Here is an 18,084-nt window from a genome sequence, read left to right as displayed (position 1 = left end):
CGTCTCGGGTAATATTTGCTCTCAATGCGCCCTATTATTCGTAGTTTACTCGGGATTTTGTTATTTTTGTTAAGAATTTTATTGAATTCAAGTTATTGGTTTTGGAGTTGACTGACAGATAAAGAGAGGAGACAGAGAGAGAGAGAGAGGAGGCAGAGATAGAGAGAAAGAGATAGAAAGATCAAGAGAAAGGTAGGGAGAGAAAGAGCGAAAGAGAGAGAGAAAGCAAGAGAGGCAGAGAGGGGGGAGAGAGAGAGAGAGAGGAAAAGAGAGAAAAAGACAGAGAGACAGAGAATAAGAGAGAGAGAGAGAGAGAGAGAGAGAGAATAAGAGAGAGATAGTAAAAGAGAGGAGGAGGAGGAGGACTGTTCACTTCTTTTGTAATGTAAATATATTCAAGACAAACATGTTCTAAAATATACTTAACTTTTTTTATATTCTTGTATATTGTAAGGAATAATAACTTTAAGCTCAGGTCTGACCATAGTCGTTTGTGCATAAAGCATTTGATTAATTCGTTTGGAAGACGTATATACAAGTTATGTCGGACGCAGGGTCCAGTGGGTTGGTCAGTAAAGTAGGGTTACTGTTTGTTGACCGGAGGTCACGGGGTCGGTCCAGGCCCCATGAGGCAATTCCCGCTGGATGTCAGCATGTTACCGTGTGTAATAAATTATTGAAGTTGCATCACTAGTTGTTATGTTTTTCTTTAAACCAAAATGACAGATGATCGGGTAATGAAAACTGTGATCCCAAAGGATGAAAGGCTATACTTGAATTGTCATGCAATTACCAAAAAAAAAAAAAAAAAAAAAAACTCAGCTTACAGCAACAATATGAGAAGTACGTGTTACCGCAGCTTATATTTCTCCATAAGTTGTCTTCCAAAGAAGAGCAGATCTTTATCTTTATCACACAAGGTAATAATCGCTGGATAAGCTCTCCTGATAATTTGATGGTTTATTTCTCCGGTGTTCCTAATCTTCTTAGTGTTTTCGAAGAAAGGTACAGAATGCATCAGATAGCCTACAGAAAGACGGATAAAATCTTCATACCTAATCCACTCTTATGTTGCAGTGTTAGATGTATCTCAACTTGCTGTCACTCCTTAGAGATAGCATTTCACCACAATCGTCTAACCCAACAGAAACGTTGTTCAAGATAAATATTCATTAATCCAATGTCACTCATTAAATGCAGTATTAACAAAATTGGGTATCCGGTGAAAATATCGATGCATAATATAGAATTAATAATGTTATGAAAGGTAGATGTAAACTAAAATAAGCAAATTTTAGTTAAAAGAGAATGTTTTTGACGAATGAAAACAGTGTAAAACACGTTAACTGTTCTTATAATCTAAAAGATTAGCTATGTCCTATGAAAAGTAATAAATGTAACAGCGACACTTTACTGTAGAATTTTTCGCGCTTATATGGTCCAATTATGGCACCGACAGATGTGAGTGACAAACCTTTTTCTAAACTCTGGAAGGGGAAGATATTGTGCAGAGCTAGAACTGTGTTGTTCATGCCTGCATGGTGTTCGGCATAGTTTCCCAAAGTTTGCTTAAGGGAAGAATATTTTAATATTTTGCAGTTAAATCTGCAACAGCATGTTTTTGTAGTAAAATGTAATTGATAAACAAGGCACTTCAAATGCATTAGGGCACGAACCCCAACACTTGCACAGTTTAGAACCTGGCCCCGGTTTCACAAAAAAAAAAAAAAAAAAAAAAAAAAAAATTAAGTCAGGTTCCCTGGCTAAGAACTTAATTACCAATGTTACATGGTCACATGCGCACTCTCGTGGAAATCCAAGTCAACTAAGCCAGGGAACAGTTTTTTTATTTTTTGGGGAAACTGGGGCCTGATGTCAAAACATATGAGTTTTTAAGTACCAATATCTCTAATCTGTATTTTTATGAGGCACACGAAATATTGGATGGTAAGATCAGACAAATATAAATAGCTATAGACAAAAGAATCATCACAAGTCTATCAAAATAACATAGCTAATGAAACTGTTCTACATCATTTTCTTTGTTTTTGAAAAACTTATGTTGTCTGTTTTGATTTTCAGTCGCGTCTCATCTGATAGGTAATAGTGCGCTTGCACTCCTCACGCCGTTAGTAAACCTGGTGTCCATTTCTAACTACTTTCACCATGTGTCATATTTCTTCTAAATGCGCCCTATTCTTCGAAGAACAATCGGAATTGTGCTATATATATTTTTTTCGATCAACCGGTTTTAAATGGACCATTGGGTAAATGAACTGAGAGAGAGAGAGGGGCTCTTCATAATAGAAGATACGAGTATCAACTAGTCCAAGGATCAAATATGCCAGACCCTTTATGAAAAGAAAACCGTTTAATCTTTTCTCTCCGCCTCTCACACTCCTCCGCACGTGTCCGGTCGAATGGAGCCGAGAGTTACAGTGCCCTTGCAGGGACGACGTGTAGACATGCTGCAGAATGCTTTTTTGTAGGTGTGTGCGGGATAATATCGCGTAAGGTGTCAGGTCAGGACACGTTTGGAGAGCATTCCAAGCCCATGGTTTTAGTACATTGTTAGAACATTGTTGAAGCAATTCACTGAAACATTCTTAACAAATATCTCACTCCATTTGCAAGATGTTATTTCAGGGATACTGCAGGCGTCATCAGGGAAGTGCAATTGCACACCGCTCTTGTCTATGGAGTGATTTGTTGCAGAAACCCAATGTTCAGAGGATGAAGCAACCATCTTTGAACCCTGTTATTAACCCTACTAAGCAGCTGTGACATGAATTGGAGTGTAATAATCTGTACCAACTCCTTCAATGTCTTTAGAAAGAATGGGACAATATCAAAGAAAACAGAATTGTTACCCTTGTTGAAGCCAGGCCGCGCCGCCTACAGGAGATAATTACAGTACGCGGTAGACACAAACGCTATTAGACACTTAACCTTTAACGAGCACACTCTAATGCTAAATGTGTGTAAAATTGGTGACATTTGGTGCTCTCTTTTTCATCTTATGGACATTTCTTTACCTCTGTGAAAATCAACGTGAAGCGTCGGATTTGAGGGGGTACATGTAATAAATATTAATAAATGGTATTAAATATTAATATCTTCACGCTAATTTGTTTTTTCTGTACCACTAATCATGTTAGTTATGGTATCCGGTATGAAAATCACTATTTATAACAATTATCACCTGTGATGTGATCATTTATAAATAAAAACACATGATAGTGGAGGTGGGATAACCGTTTTGACCAGTGTTGTATATATACAAGGGAAATATATATATATATATATATAATCCAAAAAATCCGGAAGTACACAATGTCATAACTGGAAACTTACCTTTGGTAAAACAAGATGACAAAATGAATGAGATACTAACTGAAATGCAGATTATAAAGAGAAAGAAACAAAGTCCATCACTTAAGCAAATTTTAACAAAAGCAAAATTTGAAAACAATTCGAGTACAGAAATGTAAGGTACCCAGGTGCGGCACCTGTCCACTTATTAAAGGGTGGAGCCACCTAACATTTAAAAATGGACTTACATTTAGAATTAAACACCCATTCACCTGCACAAGCTCAAATTTGTATTAACTTGCAGTGGATGCGATGAGAACTACAGTATATAGGACAAACCGGAGACAATCTCCGACATAGAATGACCGTTCAAAATAAAGACGTTGCATACATACCGGGTAGCTACGTTCATGCCGTTTGGTCTGCCCATGCATTTTCTACAATGTCTGCATTTGCTGGTGAGGGTTTTATGTTTTTCTGCAGTAAAGCAGAAAACAATTCATATGTTTATTCTGTAATACAATCACTCACACACATTCGCACACACACATACACCAATAAATATATACCCGTAAGGTACGTTTAACTCGTTTAGGCACGATGACATGAATGTAACATTCGCTGGAAGCCAAAACGAGGCTCCTTTTTGGATTGGAATTGGATAATTATTTTGAAGCAGCGGGTTTTTTGTTGTTAAATGATAATTTCTTTACCTCATATCTGCAAGTATAATAGGTGTTTATTTCAGGCTATAGAGAACCATATAACTCACTGCACATTTCTACCCCTGTATAAACCCTTAATGCGTAATCAAACATGGTAGTCCAGGTAATGGGACATTATACTATATGGTATTCAAGGTCGTCCTGGAGCCTTTACTTAGGAACCTGTACCATAGGCAACTGAGCAAACATGTACTGAGGTGGCAGTTATGGCAGACCGCATATAAAATGCCATGTTAGTTTTTATACAGCGCTATATCATTTCACCTATTACCTACATATTGCAAAATATGCAACACATTTTTTAAATAAATATTTACAAGATAAAAGATAAACTTCGGAAGGTCGAAAGGCCTTTACGAATTCTGAAACTAGAATTGGTTCGTTTTGTGTAAGTGAGAGGGCATCATCATCATTGCATAATTTGAGTTCCACGCGTATCATTTTCGCTTGTTGAGATGAACACGCACCGATGCATTAGTTGAGATCCATGCATGTCAGAGATCCGAGCGTATCATTGTGTTAGTGTCATTTTACCACTGTTATTGCAGATCATCAGGTCTTCCAGATGATAGGACGACATATGGAAATATAGAGGCAATATATGAGACTGATATTGGCTTAGGATGAGTTTATTTATTTATTTATTTATTTATTTATTTATTTATTTATTTATTTATTTATTTATGTGTCAGTCCAGTTTCAGATATTTATTTATATCAGGTGTGCAGTTCTGTGATGTCGATGGCGTTGACTATCCAGCAATACCATCTATTTAATAATAGTTTTTTTAACATTTCAAAATGGAAGTATCTCGTTTGGATTTAATAAGAAGATGTTGGATTTTAAAAGACATAAGAGTCTTTCTCCTGAATTCACTGTAAACAGGACAATTCTTTGTTAATGTTATTTCAAAGTCTTTTTAAATATTTTGTTGGGTACAAGGTTTCCGTTTTTGTTGAAAGATCACGAAATTCCATGTTTTTTCATTCTGAAGTTTATGGGCCCTTTAATCGGAGGAGTTATATTAGAGAACAACGTATTCAGCACATTTTCGGGACTGCTAACGGTCTTCTGTGTAGGGAACGTCAGCTATTTATTACAAGTAACATAACCTACGTCTTTCTTAATAGTACAGGATGAATTATATCCCCAAAATTGTTAATATTAAGCGTAATAATGTCAGTTGTGAATTGGGTAAGAAGATAACATCTGATTTAAGGTTTGATATCTCGAAAAACGTTAAAAACAATCGAAATTCACTGTATATGTATATTTGCAGCCCGGCATGCTGCTGATATTTTGTTCAACAATTTACAGAGTATATATATATATTTACTTTTTAAAAGACAAAGCTAATCTTTTAGATTATAAGAAAAAAACGTGTTCTACTGTTTTCATCCACCAGTATTATTCTCTTTAACTAAAAGTTGTTGTTTTAGTTTACAATTACCTTTCATAACTTTATTAATTTTATAGTATGCATCGACATTTTCACCGGATACCCAATTTTGCTGATACTGCATTTTATAAGTGGCATTGATTAATGATATTTATCTTGATCAACGGGCATTAATTACTGGGTTAGACGATCGTCTTGAAGTGCATTTTCTAAGGAGCGACAGCAAGTAAAGATACATTTAACACTAACTTACAAGATGTGGATAACGTATATAGATTTTATTTGTCATTTATGTAGACTACCTGATACAGTCTGCACTTTGCTTTGAAAACACTAAGAAGATTAAGAACCGGAGAAAGAAGCCATCAAATCATCAGGAAAGCTTATCCAGCGATTAATTCCGTGGGATGAAGATACAGATCTGTTCTACTTTTGAAATATATGGAAACACGTGCCTCATTATTGCTGTAAACTGATGCTTTTTTGTAATTGCATGTCAGTTCTTGCCACAGCCTTCCATCCTTTGCAATCGCAGTTTTGACTGCCAGATTCTCTGTCACTTCGGTTTAAAGAAAAACACAACAGCTCTTACAGCTCGTGATTTATTCACAATTCAGTGATTTATTACACATGGGGCCTGGATCGATCCCGTGACCTCTGGTCAACAGACAGCAACCCTACTTTACTGACCACCTGACCCTTACTGACCATGCGTCCAACATTGCTTCTATATGGGTGCATGCGTCTACCCATTCAACGAATTAATTAAATGCTGTATGCACATGCGACTATTGTCAGACATGAGCCAAAAGTTATTATTCCTTACACTATAAAATAATATAAACATAGAGACGAAAGTTAAGTATATTTTAGAACATATTTTTCTTGAATATATTTATATCATAAAAGAAGTAAACATTCCTCCTCCTCCTCTCTCTCTTCTCTCTCTTCCTCTCCTTCTCTCTCTCTTTTTCTCTCTCTTCCTCTCTCTCTTTCTTACTCTTTCTTACTATCTCTCACTCTCCCTCTTACACACTCCCTCTCTCTATCTCCCTCTTACAGTCTCTCTTCATCTCTCTCTTTCTCTCCCTATCTCTCTCTCTCTCTCTCTCTCTCTCAGCCAACTCATCCGATGAGCCACTAAAAACCAGTAAATTCAATTTAATAAAACACTTAACAAAAAAATAACACGAGTAAATTACGAATAATGGGCACATTCAGAGCAAATATTACCCAATGCCATATGTATACATACATACACACACACATATATATATATATATATATATATATATATATATATATATATATATATATATATATATAGCAATATTTTGAACTGTTACCTTGCACTTTATACAAAGTTGAATGTAATGTAATATTATCACCTTTCTCTCTACTGTTACTTCGTATCCTTTTCTTTGCTTAAAGCCCATGCTTAATGAAGACAGATAAATATTAGCTATTGCTACTTAGACATATTTATATGCTATGATTCTCTAAGATACAGATACATGTATATTGGGGTGGGATTTATATAGGCCCCTGTTGCATTTTACTATAAATATATGATGTTACACATAACAGTATATTCACTTTAGCAAATTTAATGAAATTTGTTATAGAAATTTTGACGACTACAACACGCTTGCACAACACAGTTCTGTACAATATCTGTAGAAAAAGATTGGCCACTCACATCAGTTGGAGCCAAATTTGGATGATATGAGGTTGCCAAGTTCAGTGTTTCTCTTTTCGTTGGATCCCAGGTATGTAAAACACTGTAACACCTAGCGTAAAGAGGTCCGTATGAGCATCATAGTAACATCGATTATACGCCCAACTTTGATCGTTTAAAAACACCCGGTTTCCAGAGTATTAAGATAAATATATAAAAGCAGCATCCGAAAGTGTTTTTGAAGTTTATATCCTCTGGGGAAGAGGACGACACCAACGTTTGGTTGCGTACTCCAGACGTATGCGACATAAGTCTGACTGCTAATGGGCATTGTTTCTCATGCGTTTTTGCTATGAGCTAGGTGTGTCAGTGGCTTCAGTTAACGTATTTAGCAATTGTGCAAACGACACCAAGTCATTCCACCAAACGCCGATTCTACAATCGCACGGTTAAGTCAAAACCTCGGTGATAATTAAATGTGGAAAATTGACATCTTACTTCACACCTTGACACCTACACACTTTTACATATACATACAATGTTCCATTACATGTACAATTTTTTCCGTATAATAATAGATACTCCAGAGATTTCTGTACATAACAGTTAGTATATGAGCATCTCCCTATATGGTAATTACTATCAATATGATGTTGTATTCCAATAGGCAAAGATAAAACATGTTTATGGGCCACAGAAATAAATTCTACCAATATAAACAGAGTACCAATTTTTCATTGATGGTAACTCAGTGTTACGCCGGGCCATTTTAAAAGAGTCGTCAGGTAGAAAGCACTATCCATGAGAATCAACCGAGAAACTCCTAATTCTGAGGAATTACATGTAGCGTAAAATCAAGTGACATTTTGCAGGACGTGGAGAGTAGGGTCAGAAATAATGGCGTTCTAGCGGGTGCGTGCCGCAACGAATAAAATAATAAAAATGATAAAAACTACAAATATTTTCTTAATTATTCCATTTTATGTCTTCCAAATTCACTGCGTTTTGTGAATCGCCTATGTAATGCTTTCTAAGACGACTCCCAGACCATACATTTTCATACTAATTGCACATAAGCATGTCGGATGAAGTCCGGTACAGGTGAATTCTTGCGTATTTAAAGACGTCTTTGGGTGTATTTAAGATGCATATGAAATCAATTTTTGCGACAAAAGCCAACCAAATACCAGCATACAGTTTCAAGTAGTATAACTAAGAGAATGACCAGGCATTGTTTACTTTTACCCCAAAAATGATATTTGAATGGATTTCTCTGCTAACATTCTATGCTGTATATCAATGGGTCAGAAAAGTAGGTCACGAAAGTAGGTTAAATTTCTGACCAAAAATTGAAAGAAAGGAGCAGTCTAAAGCTCTTAAATGGCTGATCAAATGGTTCATTAAGTTTATCCCTTGGCAGTCGTATAAGAAACTAGCAGGAGCGATTTATATATGTCACTGGGAATACACGCTCCACCGATGCTCGGTTCATATGTACCTTTAAGCTATAGGGTGGTTTACCACACAGGCTGGGAGATCAAGGAAAGAGCAAAATGCTGATATTGGGAAAATAAGCAATGAACAAGTACAGATTTACTACAATATAGACATCATAGGGGTGGAAAATGTTTGGTTTTGCTTTGCTTCGCTTGTTGCTCCTTTTTTGGGAAGGGAAATTTAAGGGAAGATTATCTAAGTACCCTGTAAAGGGGGACATACCTACAGTGACCCAGGGGCTTATTAATATTGTATTAACTAATGTAATCATGGACATGGTATGCTGCCGACGAAGCCGCCTGGAAACGACGTTGTTATGCGAAAAAAAATATAGGACAGAACCTGATAATCAATGTCCATAGATATATCTAATGCCAAAAGTTCTTTGTTCCCCTGGTTGTGGGTGAAAATGGCCCACCCTAGTCCAAAAAGAGTTACAGAGAAGAGAGGTAGAATGTGTTGGCAAGTCAACCTAAGACTACATTCCTGTCAAACCGGTAGATCAAACACCCACAAGCTAAAATACCCGAGAAAATAGCAAACACGGCGTGTACCAGTGCATCACCACGCAGACCACCCCTGGCACATGAGGACGCCGTGTCATTTTTCCCGTCATGCACCTCCATCGGCAGTGGGCAGCGGCCCGCGTCCGAATCCAGCAAGATGACAAGATATTCTTGGGCGTTAAAGTAGACCGTTTCGTTCCTGGCCTTCAGCGTCCTGGAGAACTCTGCACGGTAGGAAGCAAACAGCTTGGAACCTTCACGATAACCACGTACCATTTTGGTTAATCTGACCTGAAAGTTGGAGATCGCCACCAGTGATTGGTTTGTTGCATTGCGGCTCATCTGTGTACACGTGTTCCGGTCAGGCATAAAGCGCCATGTCCCGTTGCCGATAGCTTTGTAAATCTTGGCATAGAATAGATAAGCTATGCCCACCTCACAAATGCCTTCAGCTGCAGAAGCCTTCTGTTCGTGTTCCGACATAAGCGCCATTTGGATGTTAAAATCAATGTTGACCAGATATCGTATTGGAGTAAAACACTGGTCCTCTTCTTCGTTGCAAAGTGCCTAGAAAGCAAAAGTTTCCCCTCAGATATACAGAATTTTCCAAAAGGTTCCTTGTAACTATAACTTTTGGCAGAACTATAAATCATTTTATATAGATTCTTTTACAAGTCCAGATTCCATATCCGGCATGACTAATTAAGTCTCATCGGTAAACACACCGTCAAATCGGATGCTTTACAGTGATAGTTAGCGAGCACAAAAATGTTCATTAAAATTAAAAAGACACCGCCAAATGCTATCAAACGTTTACCCAATTAACGTCAGTATTTTAATAAATATTTTTTTTTAAAAACAGTATTTAAAAAAAAACTCTCTAATCTAATAATAGCGAATGTGTCCAAGGTGTACTACATTGACAGAGGCGACGTCTATCTTAAAAAATGATGTAAGATAGGATGGATTTGACATTTTTTTCTATTGATGTACTTCATTATCTGCAAGGCGGGTATTTTGCATGATAACAATATGCAGACGCTTCTAATGGTGTAATAGAAATGAAACCAGCTTTAAATTTTCTATGGTATTTTTTGTAAACCCCAAAAAGTATTTTTTTACATGAACGTAATCCATATTGTTTGTGTTAACAAATAATTTCTATGCCCTCTAAGAGTATGCCTCTATCACATCCGTATTCAGCTGTAGAAAAAAATGTAGATAGTCACAAGAACATACATGATATTCTACATGTATCTCTAAAACCTTTATATCCATGGCTTCTTCGAATTAATGACTTACCTGGTCTCTGCTTCGTTCACATGGTTTCTTATACCGCGCCCCGGAGGTGTCGATCTGGACAGTAAAACCTAGCGGATCGAAGGATTGACTTGATACTGGAAAGATAAAAAGATACACTGAATAATAAAGGAGGTTGCATAATAATAATAACAGAAATAAACATTTGCTTTTTGAGCGAAAACTTAAAAGAAAAACATTACTAGAGGGTTTTTTTTCTCTTTAGAGATCTGCCTTTAAACCGCATGACGACGTTGTCTTCGCGCAAGCATGGTGCTCCTCTGTCATAGGGAGCAGCAATATATCAAACAGTAAGGGTAGCCGCTCTTCGTTGCAGCAAAATGGTAATTGATTTAGGTGAGTGAGATCTAAGCCGACACGTGCCACTAGAATTAATATTCACTATCTACGGCATTGTTTCAAGTCAAGAAAGATTAAATTTTTATTTTTTTTTCTAATTTTTTTTCTATTTTTATTTAGATCGATAAAGGTGACTTTATATAAGCAGTCCATCGACGCTTTTGTTTCCAACTGCATGTTTTTTCTTCAGTCGACACGACATTTTTCACCTCATCACAAAATTTAGTAAATACTAAATATTATTATTTAGATGAAAGGCCTAAGAAGTGATCTATAATTCATCAATCTTGTGCCTGCAGTCAGGGGCGGATTTTCTTAAGCGTTTTATTCAATACCCACATTACAACACAAAGTAATAGCACATTTAAAATTAATACAACCAATACATACTGTCTTATGATATACTAATAAGTAAAAAGCACAGCCTTGCATTGTGACTGCCACACACTCAGGCACGTCATAGTGACATTAAAGTGGATTTTAAGTAGAGCCCACTCTACCTCCATTTTTATACTATCCACTGATCTCCGCATTGCTGGATTTTTTCAGTCCACAATACAATCTTTTTTCAAAGGTACAGATGAACCGAACTTCGGTGGAGCGTGGATTCCCATTTACACATATAAACCACTGCTGCTAGTTTCTTATACGACTCAAATAAATTCGACATGCCAAGGGATCAACTGAATAAATCACTCGATCAGACATAAAAACGCTTTAGACTGCTCCTTCTTTAAATTTTTGGTCAGAAATTTAACCTACTTAATTGACCTACTTTTATGTCCCATTCATTTACGTCATAGAAAGCTTGTTTAGATAAAATTTTGGGGGTAATATTAACAGATGTCTTTTGGTTATTCTCTTACTTATGCTATTTGAAACTATATGCTGGCATTTGGTTGGCTTTTGTGTGCAAAAATTGCCTTCATATGCATCTTTAAATGATCTTGATTCCCCGCAAGGTCTGTGTGGGTAAGTTTTGGCATTTATCAGTACGCAGAAAAAACAATCGGTGAAATTTTGTAATTGGGTACATAAGCTGTCAGTTTAAAAAGGAAAGGCAATAAGTGGCCAATCAATGCTTGGGATCAATATTTGGATTGCTTTATTCTTACATGAAGTGCTGATTGAAAGAAGAATCTCACAATGACTTGAGGATAAACGATGTTCATTTTTTATATGAACCTCTGATTAAGACAAGCTTATTATTCATGGTTGAAAAGACATGAATATAAGGTGAGATATATTTAAAAATCAGCTTGTCGTAAGGTTGGGCTTGATATCTACTCAGAACTTATGTGGACATTTTCAGTCCATATGCTGGCCGTCAGCCATGTTTATTCCTGTCATGAGGTAGCTGCTACCTGTTCATGCTTACATAGGAAAGGTAGACAGACAAAGGGTATCTTTTGTACAAAAAGAACAACTCCTAAAAAAACGTGTCTTTGAAAGGGAAACAATAGTAAGAATTAGTAAAATATTTTCAGTTGCAAGCAGAAAAAGAAAATTCATTTAATTTTTTGCATGTTAAAAGAAAAATATGGATGAGAAATGGAGTCTAAATACAGTTAGTATATTTTTTCGATTCTTATTTCTTAGAATTAAGAAAGATAAAATGTAAGTTGTTCTTCAGATATTCAAAGTTATATTAGTTATGATAATAGCAGACGTACACTGTAGTGGCCCCTACATTATATAGAGACCCTTTACACAAAGGGTGGGCTTGACCCATCACACTCCTAATGGGCATGGTTAACATATTGTACAACTAAGATCATTGTGTTAATACCCCCTTTTACATATATTTAGCATAAAAAGTAAAATAAACGGCTCCATCACACACATCCTAGTTTTGTTACTTAACGTTCCACAACAGCACTGTTTGTTATGGCACTGTTGTTTTCTTTTTGGCCAAAATGCTATGAATGACTTCTGATGTCAAGGAGATCAGTGAAAACCTATTGACTTGGTAAATAGTCCAAACAAGAGACCACCAGCCTATAATTAATTACCAGACGTTTACCAGATAAAGCAAGCTAGCCACTATACTGATGGATTAATTTCACTGTCATACAGATTATTAGCCACAGCTGTTTTGATGTATACTTTATTTTCATTCAGTTTTTATATTTACCTTATCATTATTTTGGGTGAATTTATACGTTATTTATTTTATGGTTATTGGAAATATTCCAAATAGCTATTTAGAGTGCTTTTACCAATGATATTTTTGGTACTGTAACCGCTTTTTGCTTTCAGCATTTTTTATTATTCTTTATAGAGCCTTTAACAAAAGGTATATTGGCCATCAATACAATTATTTAGACCAACAAATGCGGGTCTAGGAAAAAAAGTTACATAAAATGAATAAATATGCTGAAACAAGTTGCCCTAGTTACACAAGTAGAGTGAAATCAGTGATGGCTTCTGTGAGAAAATACCGTAATACACCACCCCTCCCTCTCTTCTATAGAGTTTTAAAAATACAATTGCTTTCCCATTTACTTGTGCACACGCCACAAGTATTTAACATATAACTCCCTTTTATACAACAAGACACATTCCATTAGAAAATATCATTGATGTAATATATATGGTCAAACAAGTTGATCTGATTCATTAGACTGCATACAACAGGTATATCTGGCAACCCCTTCGTATAACTCATTTAATATACCCAGTAATAATGCCTTAAAAATGTTTTTTCACGCAACAAATATATGCATAAACTTTATAATAGCAAATTATTTTTAAATTTTGACGATGGGCACTTTGCCAAGGGTTACCATCACTCATCCTTTGTAATATTCACAGCATTCTGTAAATACGATCTGTGTAAAAGAAAAACAAATAACTTTGCTAGTATCTCTTCAATCTGAAAGTGCTGATTGCCACCGTTTTCCTTAGTCATGATTACACTTTGCTTGCAAGGAGGTGCAAACGCCCCTGGGTGCTATATGTAAGAAAGTGTTATTTATTCAACCTTAGAGGGTCAAGCTAGGCTAGGGCTAGTGATTTTTAATAACATTGACACGCCCAGATCTTCGTGAAAACATGGCGACATGCCGTCCTTTCAACCGACAAAGGCATTCAATCCTTTAAGCCTTCCAAGCTAGGATTTTTCAGTCAGCACTCAGATTAAACGGATTTTCCCGACTTAACTTACTTGATGTTGATGTTTCCATTGGATCTTACATAGGAAAATGGTCACTGTGATAATGCCTGGTCATTCATTTAAGGCTAAAATCGACCTTGATACTTTTTATCAAAGGTCGAATCCAAGGACAGAGTGGGATAGATACATGTATCAGGCAGCAGAAGTTGAAAAAAGGCCAATTTCTACTCCTCAACATTACACGTGCAGAAAATGAAGGAGAGAACAATTTGCAGAGTATCAATTTGTTTGATATTGTGCTCTTTCAACCCACCCCAGCTCCCTTGTCTCTCTATCTATCAATCATGGTTAAATAATACTCTCTGACCACATGGTGCACTAGTAGTCTGTTACAGATATGTTGAAAAGCACAGTGTGGTTATTTTAGTGCGGTCCTGATATCAGAGGAGAGTTAAATCGTGCTAAGAAAATCATAGTGATTCAAGCGTAGAAAGTGCAAGTGAGGATCTACATGTATAAACCTTATTCATATAGCTCACTGATACAAGCCCGCTAGGACAAGTGGTTGTTTTCAAGACAAAGCGACACTTCGTCCTTTCAACAGATATGAGATAGCCCATGGAGTAAATTACGAAATTTCGTTATTATGTCCAAGGATAGCCACAGCTTTTAGGACAAAAAAAAAAAAAAAAAAAAAATCACTAGCGATATATGTAAACGTGTTGACAGTACATGTACAGTATCTCCCCAAATATATTTTGACAGCTTGACTTGTTGGTATTGTAAAAATGGCTATAAAATAAAGATTAAAGGGATAATAACTCTTCGTATGAGATTTATATTTCACAATAAAAACATTGTGAATAACTCACAGACATAAAATATATTCTGTTAAAGAAATTTTAACAAAAAACTAAACTTTTTAGAAAAAAAAACAGGGACTAACTTTGAATGTAAAAATGGATGGTAAGTATGGGAAAATTGTTGTTTACTCCAGGAAAATTCATTTTTTGGCCAAAACGAAGAGTTATTATCCCTTTAAACAAAATATCTATTTATCTATCTAGGAGCAACAGTTAAATAAGGCCTATCTCCACTCATCGACATATAACATGGAAGAAGTTTCATTTTTTTGGCCAAAACGAAGAGTTATTATCCCTTTAAACAAAATATCTATTTATCTATCTAGGAGCAAAAGTTGAAAAAAAGGCCTATCTCCTCTCATCGACATATAACATGCAAGAAGTGGACGAGAGAACAATCTACCCAGTATCAATATTTTTGCGTAATTTGCTCCTTCAATCTCTCTCTCTCTCTCTGTCTGGTATTTCCCTCCTCTCTGTAACATTTACAGTCTTTTGTGAACACAACCAATGTTGAAAAGGGTAAGCTTACTTCCATCTATAAAATCAGAAACTGATGGCTCCAATTACTTCCCTTAATCTAGTTAAATAATACTCTCTAACCACAGGGTGCACTACTCTCTTACAAAAATGGTGAAAAGACCAGTGTGATTTTGTACGTGTTTTGGGGGGTAATTAATTATCGTTTTGCAGCTTCATTAAGCGTACCGGACATCTAAGCCGAGGCTAATCAGATGACTTGTTTCTTTAGATCAACTAATTTCCCGATAAGACTGTTGTCATTTCCGTTCGTTTTTCAGTACACGTGATTCGTATAAGGTGAGGCTACGTGTAATAATAAGCGATATTTGTTTTTAAAACGTGTTTCTTTCTTTGTTACATCTCTTATTTATTCGTCCTTTCTTCGGCTAATGCGCACATGTTGCCATGATGCTACTAGTATTTTATGTGAATTGTTGCTGGAATTTCAAAATTATATTTTGATTTGGCTGTAACTTTTACTTTATAAATATATAAGTCACTGGGTTTTCTGTCAAGATTCCTTCCTCCTTTATTCATTCATTTTCTATCAGTATTATATGCATAAAATTTAAAACAATTTTTTTAATGATAGCAGATAATACTTTGTTCAATCGTTGACCACGCGACACAACTAATTGAACAAAATAACAGATGACAGATGAAATCTTAACTGCAGTTAGCTAGTGACACTTTTAAAACAAGTTAATAGATACGTAGCAAGATGAGGCCAGTATTTGCCATATGATGACAGTTTATCAATCGAATATTTACATTTTCCAAATTCCTATCGGATGCTTTGAATTGATGAAGGAATAAGAAGACAACAGTTACCTCATAATAGCAATAACTCTTCCCGTTCCGATCCGAAACTCTACATAGGCAAAATCAGGGCAGTGCTTTAATTTAATTTAAATATTGATACGTTAAAAATACTTTTTGTAGAATGTGTTGTAGCTATTGTTTTACTTGTTCAATGCGTCCAATGAACGTTTGCACTTTCCTCCTGAGACAAAAAGAAATAAAACTTACCTGAAACAGTACAATTTCTAATGTGCGTCAGTAAATTACTGGGCCATCTGCAAAGCCAACAAAAGGCATTTCTTGCGTAAAAGTGCCACGACCACCACTGAATATGAGTGACGGATATTGGTCCTGTCCAACAAAGTTCCTCGAGTTCTGGGTAACACTGCACTGCTCTGATCCCTATACCCGATACAGAAACAATAGGCATGAAATCAGATGGAATGCACGGTCTGCCGGGAATGTCGACTGGAGGGGTAAAGAACAAGCTACAACCATCTTTTGATCTTCCCTGTTCCATGAAATCGTCTTCATCGATAATGTTGAAAAAACTGTCGATGTCAAAAGATAAGGATTTTTGACATGTGAAGTAAAAACCCCATTGTTGGAAATCAGATATACCGTGGCACATTGCACAATGTTCGTTATGAAATGTCAGGTTTGTTGCCAAGTCAGACACGGGAACAATGCGATTAACATCACTGGTATTTCGAGGACCTTCACATTTACTGCGCACGGTATCATGTGGCCATTCATCTGGACATGATGTCACCATCCAGAAATGCTGGGGATTAAGTTCAGAAAAAAACGAGGTGGACTGCAAGACGCATTCAATGTTGTTTGAGCTTAAACGCATTCCCACCGATGAAGAACGTTTCTTACAGTAGTCATTGGAACAACAGTCTTGGAACAAACCGCAAAAGTTGTCACAGAAGCACCCAGCTGTCTGAACTACGAATTTTCCTGTGCAAAATGTTCTGGGCAAGTTAAACGGAAGTGAAGTGCCATTCAAAAGTGTCACTGTGGATTCACCAGCGGCTAGTGGGCTCGTAGTGAAATTTGAGGACATGGTGTCGTCTTGTTCCTTTCTCGAGTCGAATGGAAAAGGAGATATGGTTGTGTTCCTTCCGTCAGAGGAGATTTCCTCCAATGGGGCCTCTGTCACCGGTTCTTCCACATCACCGTCATCTACACCAGAATAGGATCCGGTGAAACTGGCTGCTTTTGAAGAAGTCTGATATTGTAGCGGCGGATTCTTTGGGACACCAACCTGGGAGGAAACTTCCGCTTCCGTTGAATTACTGCTATCTAGTACACCAGAGATAAGGGAGGTGGTGTTGTCGCCGTCGGGGAAGGTTTGGGTGACCGTTGTACTAATCCGTGCCTGTGGACTGACTGTCTCAATGCCTAAGACTCCTCGAAGAAATAGGTGGAACAATAAAAAATACTGCTGCTTGATGCTCCGCATTTGAGAATCCATTGTAAGAACTGCCAGCTGACACGAGCTGTTTCAAAGTCTATTTCATCATGCTGTACGTGCTTCCACTTTATTAAAGGTCGACCAGATTGCTATCAAATAGTCGAGCCAGGTACTAAGAAGTTTATGGAAAAGATGCATAAGCAAAAGTATTGATAACATTTCTCGAACCAGAAGACAAAAATAAGACACAAGAAAGTGAGATAGATTACGGATTTTGCTCGCAGTAATAGCTTATAGCACATATCAAATTGTCTTTGTACGTCAGTGGTGAACAAAACATGGAATCGGAAACTGTAGCAGTCTTATTGTGAGACAAGCAGCACCCCAAGAGCACATTGTTTGAACGAACATTTATCGTTGCATGCAATACTTGCTGGTCATCGACAGTTTCAGTGTTATTCCAGGTAAATGTAATTGTTAACCTGGATTTAGCAAAGTCGGTGCCTTAATTATCTTTTCACCATGCTCTCTTAACGAAAAGACAAGGGAAGTCAAAATTAGTATGTTTATTAGTATGTATATTATGT

General features: G+C 36.6%; 1 protein-coding gene across 1 annotated transcript; it reads right to left on the bottom strand.

Moving 5' to 3' along the window:
• Positions 1–8,649: 8,649 nt before the first annotated feature.
• LOC147759941 (uncharacterized) lies at positions 8,650–17,843 on the bottom strand. The gene is made up of 3 exons (XM_086995946.1): positions 16,306–17,843; positions 10,420–10,514; positions 8,650–9,684 (listed from the first exon to the last, which is right to left on the bottom strand). The coding sequence occupies exons 1-3, from the start codon at positions 17,555–17,557 to the stop codon at positions 9,079–9,081; spliced, it is 1,953 nt and encodes a 650-aa protein (XP_086852072.1). The 5' UTR covers positions 17,558–17,843; the 3' UTR covers positions 8,650–9,078.
• Between the last annotated feature and the right edge of the window lie 241 nt (positions 17,844–18,084).

The sequence above is a fragment of the Lingula anatina genome, chromosome 9 (genome assembly GCF_051362555.1).
Source record: "Lingula anatina isolate TDL-2025a chromosome 9, LinAna3.0, whole genome shotgun sequence".
Classification (NCBI taxonomy): Eukaryota; Metazoa; Brachiopoda; class Lingulata; order Lingulida; family Lingulidae; genus Lingula; species Lingula anatina.
The sequence above is the reverse complement of the archived record's forward strand: the minus strand, read 5'-3'. Positions and strand labels throughout refer to the sequence as shown.